Raw genomic sequence first — 11,871 nt, 5'->3', positions numbered from 1 at the left:
GATGATGATGATGACGATGATGATGATGATGATGATGATGATGATGATGGTGGTGATGATGATGATGATGGTGATGATGATGGTGATGATGGTGGTGATGATGATGATGATGATGACGATGATGATGATGATGATGATGGTGATGATGGTGATGATGATGATGGTGATGATGGTGGTGATGAAAGAAAATTTAAAAACAACTTTCTAAAGAATTCGTTTAAAATTTATGAAATTGCTCACTTACATTCAACTTGCAACGTTCGGTCTTCTCTGAATATCTTGTCTAAAGTAAAAGTGCAAGTCACGTTTCCAGAAAGCTTGCTAAATCTTAATTTACCGACATTGCTAAGAGTTTGGCCATGAGGACAGTTGCTTGTAACCGTGTCTACGAAATTCAAATGTTCCTGAGAGAAAAAAAAAATATATTAAAATGAATTATATAGGCGCAGGAGTGGCTGTGTGGTAAGTCGCTTGTTTACCAACCACATGGTTCCGGGTTCAGTCCCACTGCATGGCACCTTGGGCAAGTGTCTTCTACTATAGCCTCGGGCCGACCAATGCCTTGTGAGTGGATTTGGTAGATGGAAACTGAAAGAACCCCGTCGTATATATGTATATATATATATATATGCGTGTGTGTGTCTGTGTGTCTGTGTTTGTCCCCCTAGCATTGCTTGACAACCGATGCTGGTGTGTTTATGTCCCCGTTACTTAGCGGTTCGGCAAAAGAGACCGATGGAATAAGTACTGGGCTTACAAAAGAATAAGTCCCGGGGTCGATTTGCTCGACTAAAGGCGGTGCCCCAGCATGGCCGCAGTCAAATGACTGAAACAAGTAAAAGAGACCGATAGAATAAGTACTGGGCTTACAAAAGAATAAGTCCCGGGGTCGATTTGCTCGACTAAAGGCGGTGCTCCAGCATGGCCGCAGTCAAATGACTGAAACAAGTGAAAGAGTGAAAGAGAGTAAAGAGTATATAGGTGTAGGCATGGTTATGGGGTAAGAAGATTGCTTCGCAACCACACGGTACTACGTCCAGTTCCACTGTGTGGTATCTTGTCTTCTAATATAGCCTTGGGCTGACCAAAGCCTTATGAGTGGATTTTGTAGACTATATATCACCGTGATCACACATCGCTGGTCACAATGCGCTTCGCATTGTTTTAGCCTTCGAATGACGCCACCCCGCTGGCTAAGCAAGCAGGCCAACAGGAAGTAAGAGTGAGAGAGAAAGTTGTGGTGAAAGAGTACAGCAGGGATCACCACCATCCCCTAACGGAGCCTCGTGGAGCTTTTAGGTGTTTTCGCTCAATAAACACTCACAACGCCCGGTCTGGGAATCGAAAGCACGATCCTATGACTGCGAGTCCGCTACCCTAACCACTGGGCCATATATATATATATATATATAATATATATATATATATATATATATTATATATATATATATATAATATATATATATATATATATATATATATTATATATATATATATATATATATATATATTGTTTTATTCTTTTATTTGTTTCAATCATTTGACTGCGGCCATGCTGGAGCACCGCCTTTAGTCAAACAAATCAACTTCAGGACTTGTTCTTTGTAAGCTTAGTACTTATCCTATCAGTCTCTTTTGCCGAACCACTAAGTTACAGGGATGTAAACACATCAACATCGGTTGTCAAGCAATGGTGTGGAGACAAACACAAACACACAAACATACACACACACACACACACACACACACACACACACACACACACACACACACACACACACACATCACACCACACAGACGACAGGCTTCTTCCAGTTTCTGTTTATCAGATCCACTCACAAGGTTTTGGCCGGCCCGAGGCTAGAGCAGCAGACAGTTGCCCAAGGTGCCACGCAGTGGGACTGAACCCGGAACCATGTGGTTGGTAAACAAGCTACTTACCACACAGCCACTCCTGTGCCTATATATATATATATATATATATATAATCAAAAATAAGGGTGAAAAAATTGGATATTAATTTGATAATACCATCAATTTAACACCAAGTGGCTTAGTGCATAAAAACCAGGGATACAATAAAAATTTATACACAAATATAAGAGAGTGACCACTATATGGTCGACTCTTGCGCTAAAAATAGATCCGCTATGGCATATATACAGGCTGCGAAGGGTAAATTTTGTTGCCATTTTATATTTTTTAATTTCACGCGTGCACATTGTTTGTTTTTGATTTTGTCGACTACACAGTATCGTAGGGTCAGTTGGGCACTGTCTGAGAGAAAAACAGCACCAAGACGCAATTCGCTCTGCCAAAAATTTGGGAACATGCTGTACTGCATTTGCACCAGAAGCTCCAATATGACTATTTCAGAGTGTTTGGGTGTCAATCTGAGGACAGTGCAGAGGATTCGGAAGGAGTTGGATGAGTCTAATGGGGATTACAAAAGCACAACAGCTTAGAAAACTCACTCTGATCGTTATGATAAGAGAAGAACTCCCGAATTTGTTGGTGAGATCTAGGCCATGATTGACAACGATCCCTCCAAGTCAATCAGGTCCATCGCCAGTGACATGGGAGTGTCTGAGTTTCTTATCAGGCAGGTAATGCATGAAGACATTCAGTATTCTTCATACAAGATGAGAAAGGGCCAATTTATATCCCAATCCATCAAGGACAAGAGGTAAGTCTGAACAAACTCAAGCATGAGAAAAATTTCTGCCAGGATCAGTTAGTGAATACACAGAACAACCGTTGTCTTGCCATGTCCCCAAAACATGTACTGAGAGTGATAAAAATCAAACATCCAGTTAAATTTTCAAAATATTTGAGCAGACCAGAAGAGATCCCAGGCATCTAAACAGTATAAAAATGAAATATCCTGAACGAAATTTTTTTTTCCCGAAAATGTTTAGCATAAAAAACTAAATTAATACACCAAACTGGAAAAAAAAAATTAAATGAATTGAAAACCATGAGTGAAACAGAAAAGACCCTATGCCTGTCCCAGCATTTCACATGACTTTTTTCTTTAAAACTTATCCCAGCTTTTAAACCCTCTTTCCTGATTGGATAAAAATTGTCAAATTATAAACCTTCCTCAAAGTTTCCTCAAATTTTTCTGGAACAAATGAATAACAAAATCAGATTTAGCGTGAAAAATTACATGAATAAACCAAATTTGAAAAATCTCACTTAATTTTGATATTTCAACAACTGTGAGCCAAAAAGAACACATTCGCCAAATAAACAGAAATAAAATAATATTCCATTGACTTACCTTACCATATCGACATTCTATGTGTGTTACAGGTAAGGAACAGAGGGCCTTGACTGTGTATTCGCAGTTTGTGTGTTTGATTTCAATTTCAGGTTTCACTAAAAATATGTTACAAACATTGTTTAACCCTTTAGTATTTAAACCGGCCATATCCGGCCAAAAGTATTCTGCCTGTTTTATGTTCAAACTGGCCGGATCTGGTCTCTCACACCAACCCTACAATATCTTTTGAAAAATTAACAGCTACCTCATCAAAATCTCATAGCTACAAGATAATGCATGATTAGTTCAAGGCAATGTGGATAAAAAAGGATTAATTTTGGCAGAATAATGCGAACACTAAAGGATTAAGAGCAGTGAAAAGAGATGATACCCTTTACGAGTAATATCATATATTCTTTCTTTTGTTTTCTTCCACTTGTTTCAGCTACTAGGTTGCAGCCATAGGGCACCACCTTGTTTTCTTTTTAAACCTGCTGTTTCTCCTATCAGTACCTTTTGTCAAACTGCTAAGTAGGGGGACATAAACACACCAAAACCGGTGGACAAGCAGTGGCCGGGGACAAACAATTGTTGGAACATTCTAGCTAATAATTCTGTCGTAGATGTACTTGCATAGCAAGTGATTTGATCTGAGATCGTGTGCTGAAACGAAAATAATTGCAGCGTGGAAGGTGTTTGTAAGCCATTTAAGAAACACACAAAAGCCGTTCGATTCACTTCAGCATTTAAGTTTAATTTGTCAAAATATTTTCATCGCTTTAAGACCGTGACCTTCTCACTGACAAAAATCCATGCTGCATCTCAGACAAAAATCCGTGCTGAGATGCAGTACGGATTTTTGTCAGTGAACAGGTCGCGGTCTTAAAGCGACGAAGATATTTTGACAAATTAAACTTAAATGTTGAAATGAATTGAATTCTGTCGTAATGTTTTGCCCAATGTTATCACAGACAGATATCATTTACAAAATCTCAGCTTCCAAATACTTTTTTCTGATTGGGTAAAAATAATCAAACTCGAAACAGCTGTAGCATTTTTCTAAAAAATGATACTGAAATACCAGGAGTTGTCTCTTAGTGAGGTGGAAAAAACTAACACTGAAAAAAAATCCATTGTGTATAAAACCACTTCTCGCAAGGAGAGTAAACTTAAATTTCCTACTTAAAATGGAGAGAATTTGTGGAAGAGGGGGACCCAGGAAGACGTGGGACGAAGTACTGAAGGCCGATCTCCAAACGCTGAACCTTAGAAGTAAATGCCTGAGGACCAAGATATGTGGTGCATTGCTATACTTGAGAAGACCTACCCACCGCAACAGAATCGAGATCCTAAAATTAAGGCACCACGTAAAAAGCATTGAAGTGGGTGCTGGTACCATGTAAAAAGGGCTGGTGCTGGGGCCATGTAAAAAGGGCTGGTGCTGGGGCCATGTAAAAAGCACTGGTGTTGGTGCAACATAAAAAGCATAAAAATACACTGTGTAATGGTTGGTGTTAGGAAGGGCATCCAGCCATAGAAACCAAGCCCAAAATACCTTATGGGACCTGGCGCAGCTTTCTAGCCTTGCCAGTTCTTCTCAAACGTTCCAACCCATGCCAGCATGAAAAACGGACCGTAAATATTCATGATGGTGATGATTTTGACTCTAGCAGAAACTGAAAAAAAAAATTGCTTGGAGACATGGAGAGTCCTTAGAGCTACACACCATGTTTAAAGGGACATCGACGATAAAGAAGCAAGGAGGAGGAGGCGGGGGTGGGGGAGGCTGGGGGGGAAAGGGGTGGGGTGGGAGGAAGATGAGGAAAAGGAGGTAGAGGAGGAAGAGGAGGAGGAAGAAGAGGAGGAAGAAGAGGAGGAAGAAGAGGAGGAAGAAGAGGAGGAAGAAGAGGAGGAGGAGGAGGGGGGTGGAAGAGGAGGAGGACGAAGGGGAGGAAGTGGGGGAGTGAAAGAGGAGGAGGAGGAGGAGGAGGAGGAAGAGAAGGAGGGGAGGAGGAAGAGGAGGAGGGGGGAGGAGGAGGAAGAGGAGGAGGGGGGAGGAGGAAGAAATTCCTTACCGTTTATGTCCAAATCAATTTTTGCAAATTGGAGATTGTCATCGGAAAATACCCATGTAGAAAACTTCCAAGATACATTTCGAATCCAGAGCGAAGATGTGTTGTCTACTTGAGTAACTTTATAGTCATCTCCGTCCGCGCACGTTTTATCGCACTCATATTTGTAGTTAAGGCTTTGCCAAACTACGGGTCTCTTTATGTTCGGGATTGTAATGTAAAGTGTTGTACTTTCACCTAAATAAATTGTTCCTGAAAGGAATAAGTCAATATCATTCTTTGATTCGTTATATCATTGATTTAGGCATTTATTTCACTAATATTAACATTTTCATTATATAAAATTTGAAATTTAAATTTTTTATAAATTTTTTTTCCAAAAAAGTATAAAATGAGTGATAAATATAATAAAATACATAAAAACACTACGTACGTTTCATGGCTATAATCAAATTCGAATTACAATTAAGTTTAAATTCAATTAAAATAAATTTGAACTAAAATTATAGTCAATCTTCAGGTTAATGATAATAGTTGAATAAATAAGCAAACAGAGTTAAACAATATTTTTTAAGAAACAAACAAAATAATAATTTTTCTTATAAAAAAACTCCATTATCTAAATTAGAAACTTAAAACTGTAAAAACCATGCTAAAACAGACAGTAAAGGCAGTGCAGTCCTCTGGTGAGCTCCTATCAAAACCATGGAGAATGGATGTTAAATGATGATGACAACAACAACGACGACGATGATTGTGATGAAAGCGGACGCTAAGGCGACGAGCTGGCAGACTCGTTAGCACGCCGGGCGAAATACGTAGACGTATTTCGTCTGAGTTCAAATTCGCCGAGGTCAACTTTGCCTTTCATCCTTTCGGGGTCGATTAAATTAAGTACCAGTTACGCACTGGGGTCGATGTAATCAATATAATCCGTTTGTCTGTCCTTGTTTGTCCCCTCTGTGTTTAGCCCCTTGTGGGCAGTAATGAAATAGATTATGATGATATTTTGGCAGGATATCACTGTAAGCTGACCGGCTGATAATCTGGGCAGAATGCGTGATACAGACTTGGTAACTGGGAATTTGAGGTTCACTTCTAGGCCTTTTTGTTCCTTCTCGAGCCATGCCTGGCTCAGAAGGGCCAGTTTCCCGGTTTCCTTGGCATATAGGTTCCCCACCTGGACGGGACGCTGGTCCGTCGCAGGTGAGCTGCAAGATGCAAGAGAAAAGGGTCAGCAGAAGTTCGGTTTTACCTTCTGCCGGAGGCGCGTGGAGCTTAGGTGTTTCGCTCATAAACACACACATTGCCTGCTGGTCTGAGATTCGAACCCGCGATCCCTCAACTGCGAGTCCACTGCCCTAACCACTAGTCCACATGCTTCCACTATTTCTAGGCCTTGCTAAGGTACCAATTAGAATGAATAAAAAGTTAGTAACTGAAGAGTTTTTGTAATGAGATAAAAACAGATAAGGTTTGAGCGTCCCTTGTTGACTAGACCCAACTTGAAATCATGTGATCTGGTGGTCTCGGCACTGGAGATGGCGGGGACTTATCTCCACACTAGCAATATAAACAAGAGTGCATTTTACACCAAAAGGCTAAAGTTATGCAAATTGTGTTATGATTTGAGTGACTTCCTTTGATATGAAGGGAATTGACTTTATATAAAGAACTATGAACAAGCAGGAGTGGCTGTGTGGTAAGTAGCTTGCTTACCAACCACATGGTTCCGGGTTCAGTCTCACTGCGTGGCACCTTGGGCAAGTGTCTTCTACTATAGCCTCGGGCCGACCAAAGCCTTGTGAGTGGATTTGGTAGAAGGAAACTGAAAAAGCCCGTCGTATACATATGTATATATATATATATATATATATATATATATATATATATATATATATATGTGCGTGTGTGTTTGTGTGTCTGTGTTTGTCCCCCTAGCTTTGCTTGACAACTGATGCTGGTGTGTTTACGTCCCCATCACTTAGCGGTTCGGCAAAAGAGACCAATAGAATAAGTACTGGGCTTACAAAAGAATAAGTCCTGGGGTCGAGTTGCTCGATTAGAGGTGGTGCTCCAGCATGGCCGCAGTCAATTGACTGAAACATGTAAAAGAGTAAAAGAGTAAAGCTGTAAATACACTAAAGAGTGTGTATATTAAACCAAAGAATATCATAATGGCACACCATCTTTTGGCCACAAGGAAACAGAAACCCGGAGAATCTCTAGACCAGTACTTAAAGATAACACATAGTTTAAAATCAGTAAACATTTGGAAAATATAATTACCATTTGGAACAATTTTATGTCCTACACTTTCATATATTGCACCTGTAAAAGATCATTTTGATTTCAGTTTTTATATTTGATAAATTGAAGAGAAATGTTCTGTTTTTTGTCACAACAATCCATAGATTTATTAATAATAATAAAGTTAAAATGAGGTTAAAATTTGAGAATAAAAGTTTTAAAAAATAAGGTTAAAAAATGTAAGAAAATAAAGTTTTAAAAGTATGAAAATAGGTTAAAATTGAGCAATTTTTAAGGTTAAAGATATTACCAAAATAATAACTTACAGAAGAATGAAATAAGAAATAGACTCGCTGCTAACGTTTGCATGATCTGAAAAATAAAAAAAAAAAATGCTCAAAAATCAAAATATTTTATCTTATTGGTTTCAAATTTTGGCACAAGACCTGTTGGTAAAATAAGTACCAGTCAAGCACAGGGGTCGATGTGATTGACTGTTTCCCTGCCCTAAAACTTCTGGCCTTGTGCCTATAGTAGAAAAGATTATTATTATTATTATTATTATTATTATTATTATTCAGTAGTTTTATTTTTATAGCATGCTTTCACTTCACTACCGAGCGCAGCTCTGTGTGCCTTGGGTATGTGCTGTGATTTGTTGTGATGCTCTGATGGTTATTGTATGGAAAGTGTTCTGCGTAGGATGTGTGCAGTGCCTAGTAGTGCAATTTTCTGTATGTTATATGTGTTTGTAAGTCCTGGTGTTTTTGTTATGTATTTGTCTGAATATTTTTTTATCATGCCTAATGCACCTACTATGATAGGAATTGTTTCTGTTTTCAGATTCCACATTCTGGTTACCTCTATTTCCAGGTCTTTGTATTTTGAGAGTTTCTCCATTTCTTTTAGAGACACGTTGTCATCTGCCGGTATTGATACATCAATTAGAAAGCATTTTTTTTCTTCATGATCTCTGACAACTATATCTGGTCTGTTGGCCTTAATTTCTCTATCTGTGTGTATCGGCATATCCCAGAGTATGGTTGCTTTCTCGTTTTCTGTGACCTTATTATTATTATTATTCAGTAGTTTTATTTTTATAGCATGCTTTCACTTCACTACCGAGCACAGCTCTGTGTGCCTTGGGTATGTGCTGTGATTTGTTGTGATGCTCCGATGGTTATTGTATGGAAAGTGTTCTGCGTAGGATGTGTGCAGTGCCTAGTAGTGCAATTTTCTGTATGTTATATGTGTTTGTAAGTCCTGGTGTTTTTGTTATGTATTTGTCTGAAATTTTTTTATCATGCCTAATGCACCTATTATGATAGGAATTGTTTCTGTTTTTAGATTCCACATTCTGGTTACCTCTATTTCCAGGTCTTTGTATTCGTATTATTATTATTATTATTATTATTATTATGGCAGTCAGCCTGTGAAGTCATACAAAGTTGGATACTGTATGACATCTTAAATTATAATAATAATAATAATAATAATGGTTGTGATGCATGTGCCCGGTGTACCCTTATCAGACGGGTAGTCATGATGGGTATATTGGGCTTCGTATATTTTTACCCCAGTGTCACTTTGATGGCATGAACTGCTCTCTCACATAATAATAATAATAATAATAATAATAATAATAATAATAATAATAATAATAATAATAATAATAACAATGATAATAATGATAATAATGGTTTCAAATTTTGGCACAGGACTAGGGTTGAAATTGAAGAAATTGAAGAAAAAAAAAACAACAAATATCTTACAAACAACAGAATTTTCTCAAGAAAGCCAAGAGAAAAAGATGTTTTATAAACACATTCTACCAGTATACGAAGTTTAAAATTTTTTAGTTACCTAGAAATTATGTTAAAAACTGCCGTTCAAACCGAAAAAATCCGAATTTTTTTTTAATATCGCCATATTTGTAGAAAATTTTATTCAAAAATATCTATTTTTCCGAAAGTTATGAGGAAACAAACTCGATAAAGCACCTATGTGTATGTACGGGGCAGGTAAATCTGGTTGGTCACAATAGGCTTCTGCACTGGCTGAGTATACTTACCTCCCCCTCTTTTTATGGTTATTCATGCAACAAGTAAACTATTATGTTTAATTATACATGGAAGTAATCGGTTGGCAGTTGGTGGCCTATTTAAGACTTCGTTGATACACTGCACGTAGTCACAAAAGACATTAATACATGTCAGAGCGACAAAGAAACGAGATAGGTCGTCGTTGGGTGTGCCAGAAACAACAGCCAAAATCGCCCTTAACCCTACATAAAACATTGCTTTTTGTTTGCGCATAATCATATGAATTCTCGTGTGCAAACATTTCCTGAAAATTCCACAAATCTTTATATATAATAAAAGTGAAGTTGTGTGTCTGTCTGTCTCCTACGATTTAGATTCCTAACTACTCCCACATTTTGCGGTGCAGTGTAACCAAAAGCGGGTATCTTATAGTCGTGATTCATATCGAGCCCTTCTGGGTATTAGCGCGCGTCTACGATTTTAAAAATAATTTACCATCATTTTTTTCCATTTTAATGCATTTTTTCGCTATTATATAAGGGAAGTAACCCTCTAAAAATGTCTACGATGAGTCAACGATTTTAAAAAAAATTACCATAATTTTTTTGCTATTTTTTGGCTATAACTCTCTAAAAATGCTTATATAGTTATTTCCCTTACAAATCCGAGCAACGCCGGGCGATACTGCTAGTTTAAAAATAAAAGTTATGAGGGGTTATATGGGGTCGCTTAAACCACAAGTTCGCCCTCACATGTATGAATGCATTTACACGTAGTTAAGTGACTTCTGTCCGAGATTCCAGTTTTAATCAGGTGGAACGCGATGGCCATTTGATGATTAAAAATCATATTATACTTATATTATTAAACTGGCAGTATCGCCCGGCGTTGCTCGGGTTTGTAAGGGAAATAACTATATAAGCATTTTTAGAGAGTTACTTCCCTTATAGATGCCAATTCGGGCTTTCTTAGCCATTTCTGTTTTGGTGTCTTCAAGCCATGAAGTCGTTGTTCTAAAAGAACGCTGGTCTCCTTGACAACGCTTTACGACGTTGATTTCCTTACACTCCCTTCCCCACAGCTTCACGAGGGAGGGAAGAAGGGGAGAAGCAAACAGGTGCAGGTGTGACCATGGACGCCAACTCCGCCGCCATCGACACACGAGAAATTATGCATTAAAATGGAATAAAAAATGATGTTAAATTATTTTTAAAATCGTAGACTCATCGTAGACGCGCGCTAATACTCAGACGGGCTTGATATGAATCACGACTATAAGATACCCGAATTTGGTTAAACTGCACCGCAAAATGTGGGAGTAGTTAGGAATCTAAATCGTAGGAGACAGACACACAACTTGACTTTTATATATAAAGATATTATTAGGAATTCTATTTAAAAGAATTGTTAGAATATTTTGTGTATTGTGGAAGTATAGGCAATTTATTGCTCATAATGTTTTACAACAAAATCTTACAAGGATCCCGAAGGGCCATGCGGACCCTGGTTGAGAAGCACGGCTTTACATACATAGAAGAATGGTTGTAAAATCGGAGAATCGGGTCCTTCCTTAAAAAAGAACTTGACGTCAAATCCAGACACTCCTTTGCTTGAAAATATGTCAGCAACAAGTGTTGTTTCTCAAAACCGGATTTATTTACCATGTTTCTAATTGAAGAGATGACCTTCGGTAAACGTCTGGCACCAGACGTATGGTTTCAGACTCCTCCACCCCCAATTCCTAACCCGTACTATTTCTTGATGAATGACAGAGGTACTGTCCTGTTATTCGTCTGCACCTCTTCCATGCCAACACGCCAGAACGAACGGCCACACCCTAGTGACATTCGTAGTGAAACTTAAACATTTCTTACTGTCCATTTTTTTTTTATCGATTGATGTTTACTAAAGGACGGTTTGCAAAAGGATCGACTACTTCGTAGCCCTTCTTATAACTTATAAACGCACACATCATATAGTCCGAGGTGACATGAAGTGATAATTCTATAGTAAATTGTTTCGAACTAAATTTAAAACGTTTTAACTTACTTCAGTTTTGTTTCGTTGGTGGTCCAGCAAGCAGTAAATCGGTGACAGGATGTGACATACAATTTCAATTTTCTCACATTGTAAATTGTAAATATCTTTTTCTTACACACACACACAATAGTCGTAGGTGTGGCCGTGTAGTAGTTCCAAGGTCAGCTGTATCTTGAGCAAGTGTCCCGGACAGACAAAAGCC

General features: G+C 38.2%; 1 protein-coding gene across 1 annotated transcript in view; it reads right to left on the bottom strand.

The window, feature by feature from the left end:
- Positions 1 to 11,780, bottom strand: part of LOC115226530 — a 31,629-nt gene extending 19,849 nt beyond the window's left edge. Inside the window, exons 1-6 of the mRNA XM_036515442.1 lie at positions 11,679 to 11,780; positions 7,914 to 7,959; positions 7,627 to 7,668; positions 5,341 to 5,589; positions 3,284 to 3,381; positions 245 to 404 (exon numbers count right to left, since the gene is read on the bottom strand). Coding sequence (XP_036371335.1) covers positions 245 to 404; positions 3,284 to 3,381; positions 5,341 to 5,589; positions 7,627 to 7,668; positions 7,914 to 7,956 — 592 coding nt within the window. The 5' untranslated portion in view covers positions 7,957 to 7,959; positions 11,679 to 11,780. The remainder of the gene's footprint in view (positions 1 to 244; positions 405 to 3,283; positions 3,382 to 5,340; positions 5,590 to 7,626; positions 7,669 to 7,913; positions 7,960 to 11,678) is intronic.
- Positions 11,781 to 11,871: the final 91 nt, after the last annotated feature.

The sequence above is a fragment of the Octopus sinensis genome, linkage group LG30 (genome assembly GCF_006345805.1).
Source record: "Octopus sinensis linkage group LG30, ASM634580v1, whole genome shotgun sequence".
NCBI lineage: Eukaryota > Metazoa > Mollusca > Cephalopoda > Octopoda > Octopodidae > Octopus > Octopus sinensis.
The sequence above is the reverse complement of the archived record's forward strand: the minus strand, read 5'-3'. Positions and strand labels throughout refer to the sequence as shown.